This window comes from Enhydra lutris, unplaced genomic scaffold (assembly GCF_002288905.1).
Source record: "Enhydra lutris kenyoni isolate GAN:26980312 unplaced genomic scaffold, ASM228890v2 scaffoldscaffold14, whole genome shotgun sequence".
NCBI lineage: Eukaryota > Metazoa > Chordata > Mammalia > Carnivora > Mustelidae > Enhydra > Enhydra lutris.
This window is the reverse complement of record NW_019154098.1, coordinates 1,057,768-1,067,833: the sequence shown is the minus strand read 5'-3', so window position 1 is coordinate 1,067,833 and position 10,066 is coordinate 1,057,768. Positions and strand designations below refer to the sequence as shown.

At 65.1% G+C, this 10,066-nt stretch overlaps 2 protein-coding genes across 6 annotated transcripts in view; one reads left to right on the top strand and one right to left on the bottom strand.

The window, feature by feature from the left end:
• LOC111146512 (eukaryotic translation elongation factor 1 delta) overlaps positions 1 to 9,758 on the bottom strand; it is a 14,155-nt gene extending 4,397 nt beyond the window's left edge. The window contains exons 1-4 of one of the 5 annotated variants that reach the window (XM_022502051.1): positions 9,604 to 9,758; positions 2,592 to 6,560; positions 840 to 963; positions 380 to 451 (exon numbers count right to left, since the gene is read on the bottom strand). In XM_022502051.1, the coding sequence (XP_022357759.1) occupies positions 380 to 451; positions 840 to 963; positions 2,592 to 3,808 (1,413 nt within the window). In that variant the 5' untranslated portion in view covers positions 3,809 to 6,560; positions 9,604 to 9,758. Of the gene's footprint in view, positions 1 to 379; positions 452 to 839; positions 964 to 2,591; positions 6,561 to 9,603 lie in introns of those variants that run through there. The other 4 variants (XM_022502050.1, XM_022502052.1, XM_022502048.1 and 1 more) reach the window with 4 other exon arrangements.
• LOC111146748 (tigger transposable element derived 5) overlaps positions 5,978 to 10,066 on the top strand; it is an 8,427-nt gene continuing 4,338 nt past the window's right edge. The window contains exons 1-4 of the mRNA XM_022502430.1: positions 5,978 to 6,221; positions 6,614 to 6,673; positions 7,723 to 7,780; positions 9,313 to 9,917. Of these exons, the coding sequence (XP_022358138.1) occupies positions 5,978 to 6,221; positions 6,614 to 6,673; positions 7,723 to 7,780; positions 9,313 to 9,917 (967 nt within the window). The remainder of the gene's footprint in view (positions 6,222 to 6,613; positions 6,674 to 7,722; positions 7,781 to 9,312; positions 9,918 to 10,066) is intronic.

The following is a 10,066-nucleotide window of genomic DNA, read 5'->3' as shown; positions in this document are numbered from 1 at the left end:
GCCTAGGGAGCAAGAGGAAAGGGCGGCAGATGCACTGCTCAGGCTCCTCCCCGCACAGGGCGCCAAGCAAGGCAGCTGTGTCCAGGCCTCGGCCTGTGGAGCGAGCGTGCCGGAGGCCACGGGCATGGGCCCAGGGGTGGCCCCGAGCAGCAGTCGGGGTGAAGGTGGGAGGAGGCCTGGGCAACCTCCAGAAAGCAGCCCAGAGGCTCCGCGGGGAGGGCTCCTGTGGGGATGGGCGTCCCCCAGCACTGCACACCTTGCCCTGACTTGTTTCTGAAGGCCTGATGCTCAGCGGCAGGGCCAGGGCCAAGGTCAGCCAAGGTCAGCCATGCCGCTGGGCATGAGGCCAACAGTGCCAGGCAGGCCCGCGGGTACTCACCCCGGCCAGGGATTTCTGGATGTTCTCTCTGGCTCTCGCAATGTCTCGGAGGATCACGCTGGCGCCGTTCTCCTGTAGACAGTGCAGAAAGAACCAGTCTTTTTTCTTTTTCCCCCATTAAAACAATTTTAATTAAAAAAAAAAAAAAAAAAAAAAAAAAAGAACGAGACAAAGCCTCCTACAGAGAGGCAGCAAGAGCGGCACAGAAGGAAAGTTTGGCAGAATGGCAAGGAGCGCAAGGAGCTAACGTCTGCCGGGACAACAAGGCCCAAGGGAGCCCGGTCTGCAGGCCCAGCGCAGGCCTGCACCGTCCTGATCGGTACCAGTGTGTCCCGTGCTCTGAGCTGTGGCGGGGAATGGTCTACCCCGCGCCTCAAGCAGGCCCTCTCCAGGGCCACGCCTCCAAAGACCCCACCCCAGCCTCTGGCCAACCCCCATCGTGCTCCGAGTCCACCCCTACCTGGCGCGAGGAGCCAGCCACAGGCCCGTTCATCTGCTCGTAGAATTTTCTTTCTGCGTCATCGTATTTGAACTTGTCAAACCAAATCTTCTCGTGCACTAGGAAGTTTGTAGCCATCTTCCTGCTACAAAGGGGAGGAGAAACTAAGTCCACTGGAAGGAAAAGGGGCATCCCCGAAGGCCCCAGGCCTGGCCCGCATGAGCACCCCGCCAACAGCCCAGATACCAAGGGGAGGGTGGCCAGGGGTCTGGGTCAGAGCACAGGTGGTCTTGGCATGGCTGAACCCAGTCTGTAACCAGCCCCCTCACACACACCATCCCCGCCCCCACCCCTTGGGTTCTCAACTGGCAGTTCCCAGGCTTGTCCCCAAAACCAGTGGCTCTCCAACTGGGGTGAGGAACTTCCAGGGGTCCCCAGGGCCCTCCTTTCCAACCACGCATCTGTGCAAGGCTCAATTTATTATGTCCATCAAACAATTCATGTCAACAGACTGAATGCAGAAGCCAGTGTGAGAATCCAGCTGCCTCCTGTTAGGCAACACACTAAAGAGAATTTCAGAGAACGTCAAACTAGGTCACCCTGCTCGCCGAACTATCCTCACAGAAAAATCAGCGAGTCGTTAACCGTAACAAGTAACAAACTTATTTTTCAACGAATAAAGTACTTCCAGTGTTTCTGTTTTCAATGCTAACATGGCAAAAAACAACAGACACGAGGGACGCTCTCCGAGCTCGAGGCCAGGAAGCTTGAGAACTCCCGGCTCTCTTCAGGCCTGCCTGGGGCCCTCCCTCCACTGAGCACGGCCCCTCCCACTCCTGACCCAGGGTGACAGAAATGGACCCGATCTCACCAACTCTCTGTGCCAAGGCCCCAGGCTATCACTGGACCTCATCAAGTATGCCCATGGTGACCACAAGGGAGCAGGTCCCGTGACTCTCCTCCCCCGACCCCTGGAGTTTTAGCTCAAGGATCCCCCACATTGCCGATGGGGACACTCCCACACAGGGGGTCCCACACCCTGTCCAACAGCATATCCAACCCCACTGAGGAGATGTGGGGTTGCCAATGGGAACACGGGGCCAGGGTGGCACGGCTTCCCTAGAGGCCTGACCCACGCAGCCACCCACGCCCCACGCGGTCCCACTGCTGCGCGTGCAGCGTTCCCTTGGAGCCGGTCATCTCTGCTGGGCTGCCCGACTCTACCCCCGCCCTTCTCCAGGCCCAGGCACCCAGGAACCACCGCTGGTGCCACTTGGAACCCTCCTGGGGAAAGCCCTGGGTCCCCAAGCTAGAGGCGAGTAAGTCTCTTCCAGGGGTGTCCTTCAGACCCAGGGTGCTCAAGGACAGCAGGCTTGTGTCCCAGACACACTCACCTCCCCTCAGAGGTGGTTCCAGATGAGGGAGGTGGGGGTACGTGCCGACTCCCACGTGTTTCCCAGTGGGGTTTGGGCCGGGAGCTTTCTCCACACCCCTGCCCTGCCCTGTGACAGCCAGAAAGGCCTCTGGGAGTTGCCCTTAAGGGAAACCCTACACCAGACGAACTCAGCCCTGTGCTCACCCCCTCCTACCTGCTACAGCCCCAAACCTTGGGAGGATTTTGCTTCACGGCCCCAGGAACCACCCCTGCCTGACCCGCTCCTGCATCCCACTTGGCCGGGTCCAGGAGTGCTGGGGAGGCTGTGCCGGGACGGGGGTGGGGAGAGGCGTAGGCAGGGCCCCAGCCCAGGAACCCACACGGCGTGTTTCTCCTACTTGGGTCTCAGGCTGGGCACGGACGGGCCCGAGCGGGCGCTGGGTCGGTGAGCCAGGGACGCGGCCTCAAGGCGCCAGGCCATGCGGAGGGCCTCAGCAGCGTGGTGGCGGCTCTCCGCGCTGTCATAGGTGGGCTTGCTGAGCCAGGGGGCCTCGGCGTCCCGGTGCAGGAAGTACCCGTAGGGCACAGCAGGCGAGGCCTCCCCGTCGACCCGCCGAGGCCCGACCCGCTTGCCTCCCGTGGCATTTCGGCCCCGCCGGTCTCTGCGGCCCCGCCGGGCCCCTTCGGCCGGGCCCCCCCGCTCCTGCAGACGCACCTTCCCCGGGGGGTGGCCGTCAAACATGGCCTCGTAGAAGCCCCTCTCCGCTGCATCGTACTGGGGCTTCTCTAGCCACACCTCCCGCACCAGCGCCTGCAGGCTGCCCAGTGGGGCTGGGCTGGCGGCCAGCGGGCTGGGCTGGCGGTCGGGGGCGGCGGCCCGCTGGCCCGTGTCGGAAGCCCCCGGCCGGCCGCTCCCCTCAGCGGCCAGCAGCAGGGCCTGAGACCATTCCACAAACGCCCGCTCGGCCTGGTCAAAGGCGGACTTGTTGACCCAGACGCCCCAGGTCACGTGGTGGCAGGCCACCTGGCTTCCGTGCGTGCAGGGGCCCCGGGGGCCCAGGGCGGCTGGCTGGGCTGTCTGGGCGGCCGCGGCCGCCAGCTTCTGGCGGTAGGAGCTCTCCGCCTGGTCAAACACGGGCTTGTCCAGCCACACGCGGTCGGCGGAGAGGCCCACCAAGGCCAGGTCGGCCTGGCCCAGGCCGCTCTTGGGGGAGCGCTTCCTCTTCTTCTGCGGCGGCTTCTTTCCATCCAGGCTCTTCCTGGGGTCACTCGTGCCGCTGTTGTCGGGGGCACCTGCCTCCTCGGCGTCCTTGGCCTCCTCCTGCCCTGGCCCGTTCACGGCTGGCCCCTCCGCCGGGAGCTGCTGGGTGGCGGCGGCTCGTGTGGCCTCCTGCTCGTAGAAACGCCGCTCGGCTTCCCCATACTTCTGCTTGTCCTCCCAGACCGTCTCCAGGGCACAGGAGGCCTTCCCGCTCCTCATCTTCCGCACAGCGTTAAAAAGCAAGCACAAGAAGGCAGTTGCAACACAGCGGGCCACGGGAGGACGGCCCCACCCCCTCCTCAGCCTGACTTGAGGGGCTGGTGGGCTGGGGGTGCTCCCCAACGGGGGTGCCATACGGTAGCTAGCAAGGACCTAGAGTCCAGCCCGCGGGAAACTCAGGGAAGCAAAGAGCAGACACGTGTCTGTGCTCCCTTCACTGCAAAACTCATCTTTGCTAAGGCACCCGGCTCTGCACGGGGTCTAGACAACACCGTTTCCCCGTTCGGCCACAGACACCTCCTCTCCTAGAGCCTCTGCAGAGAGCTGCTGCACGACACACAGGGTGCGCGCACTCAACGTGATTCTAGAAACAACGACAGATCGCTCTTAGGACAAGCACGTTCCACAAGACAGACACTTGTGCTGAAAAATCGCTCACTGCTCAGCTACACTTCTCACCGGACGGCCTCTGATTTTGCTACGTTCGGCCACGTGCCCACAGCACTGCCGGTTCTGGTTTCCAGAGTCGCTCTGGGGGTCTCTGAGGCTGGCCAACCTGCCCCGGGGAGGCACACGCTCCTAGCGGAGCGGAGGCCGGAGGGCCCGTCCTGGCAGGGCCACACCGGGGAAGAACCAGGCCCCCTGTCAGCAGCAGCCGCCGGCCGTCCGCCCACCGCTCTGGCTGTGCTTACAGCTCGGGGAGGCCACCTGACCCTCTCTGGGCCCTAGGGTGTCGTGAGGACGCCCACCCCTCCTTTCAGCGCCATCTGACTCGGGGGCGCCTCCCCAGGCCGGCGATGGAAGGCAGGCTGGGGGCTCTGGGTCCCATCTGCTACGGTGGACCAGGCCTCAGCTTCCTCACTACAGATGCTGCTCCCTCCGGTTTGGAGACCACGGTCACGTGAACCACGGCTCGGAGCCACTGCCACCATCACAGCCTCTGGCCAGCAGCGGTCAAGGCCAGAAAGACGCAGAAGCCGGTCTGCTCTTAGGGCGCACCTAGTGGTCTGAGCACACACTCTGCTTCCAGAGGCATGGATGCAAGTGGCAGAGTCCTTCCGGCCACAGATCTGACTCCGGGCCCTGCTCCCCCAAAACAGAAGGACCCCCACCAGCCGACCAACACCCAGGAGCTACTCTGCCCGGGGGCTGACCGGCATCCCCTCAGGATGTGGGGTCCCCTGCTTCTGTGGGGTCACGCAGTGACCTATGCGGGGGCACCCACGTGCTGGGCCCTCATTTCCAGAAGACGAGGGCTCCGCAGGGAGGACAGCAAACTGTTCCCACCATCTATACGGGGTCAACATCCCTTTCCTAACAAAACCAAAACCTGGTTCTCATTACCCAGTGGGACACATCAGCTGTCTAAGCCCCACAGTCACCGGGATCTGGGGAAGAGTCTCCCTTGTACTGTGAAGGGACATGCTGGGGGCCTCTGATGGCACAAGAGCCCCAGGCGTGGACAGAGCTCTGACCCCTGCCTCGCGCCTTCCTCCCCAGGCGGGCAGTGGTACTCACCAAGGCCAGGCTGGTGGCAGAGGCAGTGGTGGGAGGCGGGAGCGGGTGCCCAGGAGGCAAGGCATTGTGACATCACCCACTGTCCCTGAGGAGACCGCAGGCCAATCGGGCAGGGCTTGTCTGCCCTTCAGCCTTTCTGGCACCAAGCCCCTGGCAGACCCTCACCCGGACAGCCCAGGGCTGGGCTGGCCGGACCCCTCGAGCTACACCCACCAGACTGAGCCTCCCAGCGTGGAGGCCCTGCCAGCCCCTATCAGCCTCAATGCTGTCCCTGTCTCCCAACATCACTGCAGACTCTGCCCAGAGGCGGAAGCCGGCCAGCTACTCCTGGCCTGCTCAGGGGGTGCCCCCTCCCCAAGGCAGGAACGGGCTCAGTCCAGGGAATCCCGGAGACACGCAGCCCCGCCGCTACCCTACCCCACAGGACCAAAGCCCAGCTCCAGCAAACCCAGCACCTCCATGTTGCAGACAAGGAAAGGGAGGCCCGCCAGGCCCCACATGCTGTGACAAGCGGACCAGGGGCTCCCCGGCTGAGGCGGAGGGGACGCCGCGGCAGGGGACAGGGGTACTTACTTTTACTCGGGCCTCCTGGGACGGCATGAAGAGAAAGCAGCAAGGTTAGACGCAGTCAGAAAGGGCAGCACAAGCAAGCCACAAGGCCGTTGCAGAGCGTGGAGGAAGGAGGCCGGAGGTGTGTGGTGGGGTGAACTAAGGTCGAGCACCCGACACGCCCACCACCCAAACCCCAGCAGGCGACAGAGTCCACCCACTCGGCTGCCCCTTGAAATGAGCACCTCTCGGGACTGCCGCTATCCGGAGCCCAGGCAGGCCCTGGGGGACGCCTTCCGAGCACCCTCCCACCTGTTCCAACCTGCGGAGAGGTCAGCCAGCACCCCGGTGGCCCCCTGGAGCTGTACAGGGGACCCCGACCCAGCCCCACTGTCGTGCTACCACAAAACCTGGCTGCTGGACACGACGCAGGACAGCCACGCGCGGTCCACGGGCCTCAGCAGCCGCAGACCCGGGGCCCGTGCTGCGTCATGCCAGGCGTGAACAAGACCGTCCTCCTGTTGTGCACACAGGACGGGGCTTTCGCCCAATCCCAGGTGGGAAAACAGGCCAGAAACACCCTGTGCCCCACCCCAAACCCAACAAAGGTGGCAGCTCAGGAGCCAAGACCGCCAGACCCGGCCTGCCCCGGGGTCCCCCAGCAGCCCTCACCAGAGCCCTGGAGACCTGCCTCCTTTCTGCAGCAGGAACTCTGCCTCACATGCAGAGGCACGAAAGCATCAGGTCCCTGGCAGACGGGGACTTCCGGGGACCCTTGGGATGTGTGTGCGCGCGCCAGGCCCAAGGACAGTCAGCGACCCTGCGGGAGCACAGGCCGCAGTGAGCCACTCCCACTGGCTGTGTCACCCGGAGGCAGCGAAGCCAGTGTTGGGACCAACTACCCCCACGGGGTGCTGGAGGCCCAGCCGGCAGGTACTCCCCCTGCCCCCCTCAGATGCAAGAGCCCGGCCCCGAAGCCTCCGCCCCCGCCTCCAAGAGCTCCCTAATTCCATGAAGAGCTGCGGAACTGGACACCCGTCTCTTGCAGGAGAAAAGCAAGTCTGAGCCTGAACGAACGCCTCAGAGAAGCCAAACACGCCTCCGGTCACACAGCGGGACCCCAGGCTGCCTAGGAACAGGTGGGCCCCCTCCTACCATCTCTCCCAACGGCACAGCAATGGCTCGCCAGTAACGGGCCGAGACACGGGACGACTCGAGAACACCAGACCCAACACGGAGAAGGAAGGGCCCTGCAGTGTCCCCACCCTCTGCTCCTGAAAGTGGACGGGACTGCCAGTGTCTCCCTGTCCACTTACCCGCCCGGCAATATAGCCGCGTGGCCACCACTCAGGCCCAGCCCCGGTGCCTCAGGCCACCTGCACTGCTCCCAGAGGGCGTGGTCCCTCTCAGCTGCCCAGGGGGCCCCAAGGGCTGGAGGTGCAGGAGGCCCCGGGGGATCTCACCCCACCCAGCCGCTGGGGTCAAGAAAAGCAGCCAGCAGCAGAGCTCATCCTGGCTACAGACGGGCCCCTCCTTGGCCACCGTCCCAGCCAGGCGCCATCCGCACTCAGGACCGCATGGACTCGAACCCATGCTCCAGGCGTAGGTAGGCACAGCTCTTCTCAGAGGTGGGAAGGGAACCTGGCAGCAGACCCCCAAAGGACACCCCTGGCTGGAGGGCCATCAAAGAAAGGGACGATGTGGCCTGCCATGGCTGGGCCCACCCAGGTGCCAGTGCCTCTGAGAGCCTGGGTGACTAGGGAAGGTTTCTGGGAAGGGCTGCCCCCTCCCCCGGCTCTGCCTTCTACACCACTCTCCCATCCCCTGGACACCATCCCATCAGTCACACACGGAAGAGCTCCCCAACCGTCCACCCAGGGCTCAAAGAGCCCATCTTCCAGGGGAAGTGGGACCCAACAGGAGGACCACGGGGCATGGGGCGGGGCTGTCTGCAGGCCACCTCGTCTCCTCTGGGCCCCCAGGGTCAGACCAGCGCTTCACCACAGAGCGTTCCGTGGCACCTCCCGTGTCTGAGGCACAGTGACGAGCACCTGGCACGTCCGAACCCACAAGAACAGCCGCACAGAGCAGAAGCTGCCCGGGTCGGCACCGGTCCACACAGAGGCTAGCTGCGCAAGGCAGGAATGCCTCCTTGTGCCGGGGGAACCCCAAGCCCCACTCGGAAACATCAACCTGTCCCGCTGGCAGAAAAGGGGCCCCCCATGCCATCAGACTCAGGGCTCCCGCCGCGGCTGCCCACACCACCCCAGGCAGGCACAACAACGTCCGTACCTCTAATGCCACAGTCTGTCCATTCTATTCTGTCCCAACTGCCAGAGCCCGGTCTACGCTACTCAGCCTGGACCCTGCACCGCCTTCCCTCGGGGTGACCCCAGTACCACACATGCTTCCCCAACCTTCCAGTAAACACTCGAGTCCCTGTGTGCATCCCCAAGCCTCCCACACAGTGGATGGAGGGAGTGGGGAAGGGAAGCCCCAGTTAGGGAGGGGAAGAACTGGGGACCCAGGTCTTACGCCACACCAGCACCACGTGACCACCTACTCCGAGCACCTACATGTCCTCTTACACTGTGAGCACAGGGCTAGGGCTCAACACACACCCTTGCCAGCATTTCTGCAGTCCCCGAAAAATACAGTGCACCAGATACCAAAAATAATTTCTTGGTTAATCTTCAAAAAAAAAAAAAAAATCATGGAGAAAGCTACTGTCACAAAAACGAGGGTCAAGCCCATTTGACCACCTGTGCTGATCCCTGGTACCCTCACCGTGCTCCCCAAGAGCAATGCTGCGGACGTGGCCCAGCACCAGCCCCTCCAGAGGGCAGCTGTCTCTGGACCATCAAGGGCTCTCCCCGGGCGGTGAACCTCACAGCAAGCCCCACTCCAGAGAAGAAAAGGGTGGCCTGGAGGGCACGCCCCAGGTCTGGCAGGAGGCCCAGAACACGGACTGTCCTACAGCGGTGACAGGCTTATGTGTCAGTCACTCCGAAAGACGATGCCATCCACAGGGCTGGGCCCGGAAGGTTCAGGAAGCACCAGGTCCCCTGTGAGCCAGCACACTTACAGGCTCAGGGTACCCAGAAAAGGTCGGGGTGTCAGAAACGCTCCAGCAGAGGCCTCCTAAGACGTGTCCCTCCCAGCCGCAGGCCAGGGTCAACTGAAGCGGTGCTCCCCCCTGGGGCGGGAACCCAGAACCCGCCCCCACCAAGTTAAGCCAACGACTTCCCTTGCTCTGGGTGCACTTCCTTCTGGGAACCTTGACACTCAGCCTCCACCGCACCAGCCCCCCAGCTCGATGGCTCCAGGAGAAGCCCTTCCCTCTGCCCCGCACTCACAGTGCCCCCGTCTCGGGGAGGAATCGCCCACACCCCTTCAGACACTGGCTTCCACGGCGCCTGCTGCCGGGGCCACCTTATCCAAGTCATGGCTCCAAGCCGTTCCAAGAGCCCTGCGCGTTTCTTCCAAGTCTCTCAGCAGACGCGTCCTTGCTCTCTGCCGCGTCCACGAACCGCCAGGGTTCCACGAGGGTTGGGCCGACCCTGACCCCCCAGGCCCCGGACCGGAGCGCGGCAGGTACCCGACGAGCGCGCGCTGGACAAAGGAGGGGCTCCTGCCCCCCATCCCGCGGCCGCTGTCCCCCACGCCGGCGTCACTGCGGGGCCGGGGGCCTGCGGCAGGGTCGCCCGGCCACGTGGCCCGCGCGCCCCGCCCCCCTGCGCCCTCTGCCCGCACGGACGCCGCAGAGCCACGGGCGCACCCCGGGCGCCCGCCGCACCCCCGCCCCGGCCCCTGGGGTCTCCGCGGCGCGTGCGGCCCCTCCGGGAGCGGGCTGCGGTACTCACGCCTGCCAAGGACCCGGCGACCAGCGAGGAGCGCTCGTGGCCCGGGACTGCGGGGGAAAGGAAGCGGCAGCCAGGCCGCGCACGGGAAATGAAGCAGCGGGCTGTACCACGCCGCGGGCCGCGCACGGGGGGAGGCGGCTCCCGCGCACCACCGGCCTCGCCGCCACGGCTCCCGGCGAGGCGCGACGCTCCCCGCGGCCGCCGAGACGGCAGGCACTGCGAGAGCACCACGGGGCTCGCCGTGTCCCCGCGGGGCCGCCGCGGGCGGCCGGGGGCAGGACTGCGGCTCACCCGACCCCTCCCCTGCCGGCGCAGTGGGCGCGTCGGGCCAGGGCGGGGCGGAAGGGCCCACACGCGCCGGAGGACGCGCGGCGCGCGGGGCGGGGCCGGGCGACGGGGCCTGCGCGCCTGCGCCCCAGAGCTGGCTAGACAAAGGGGAGGGCCCGGCCGGCCCCGCCCCCCA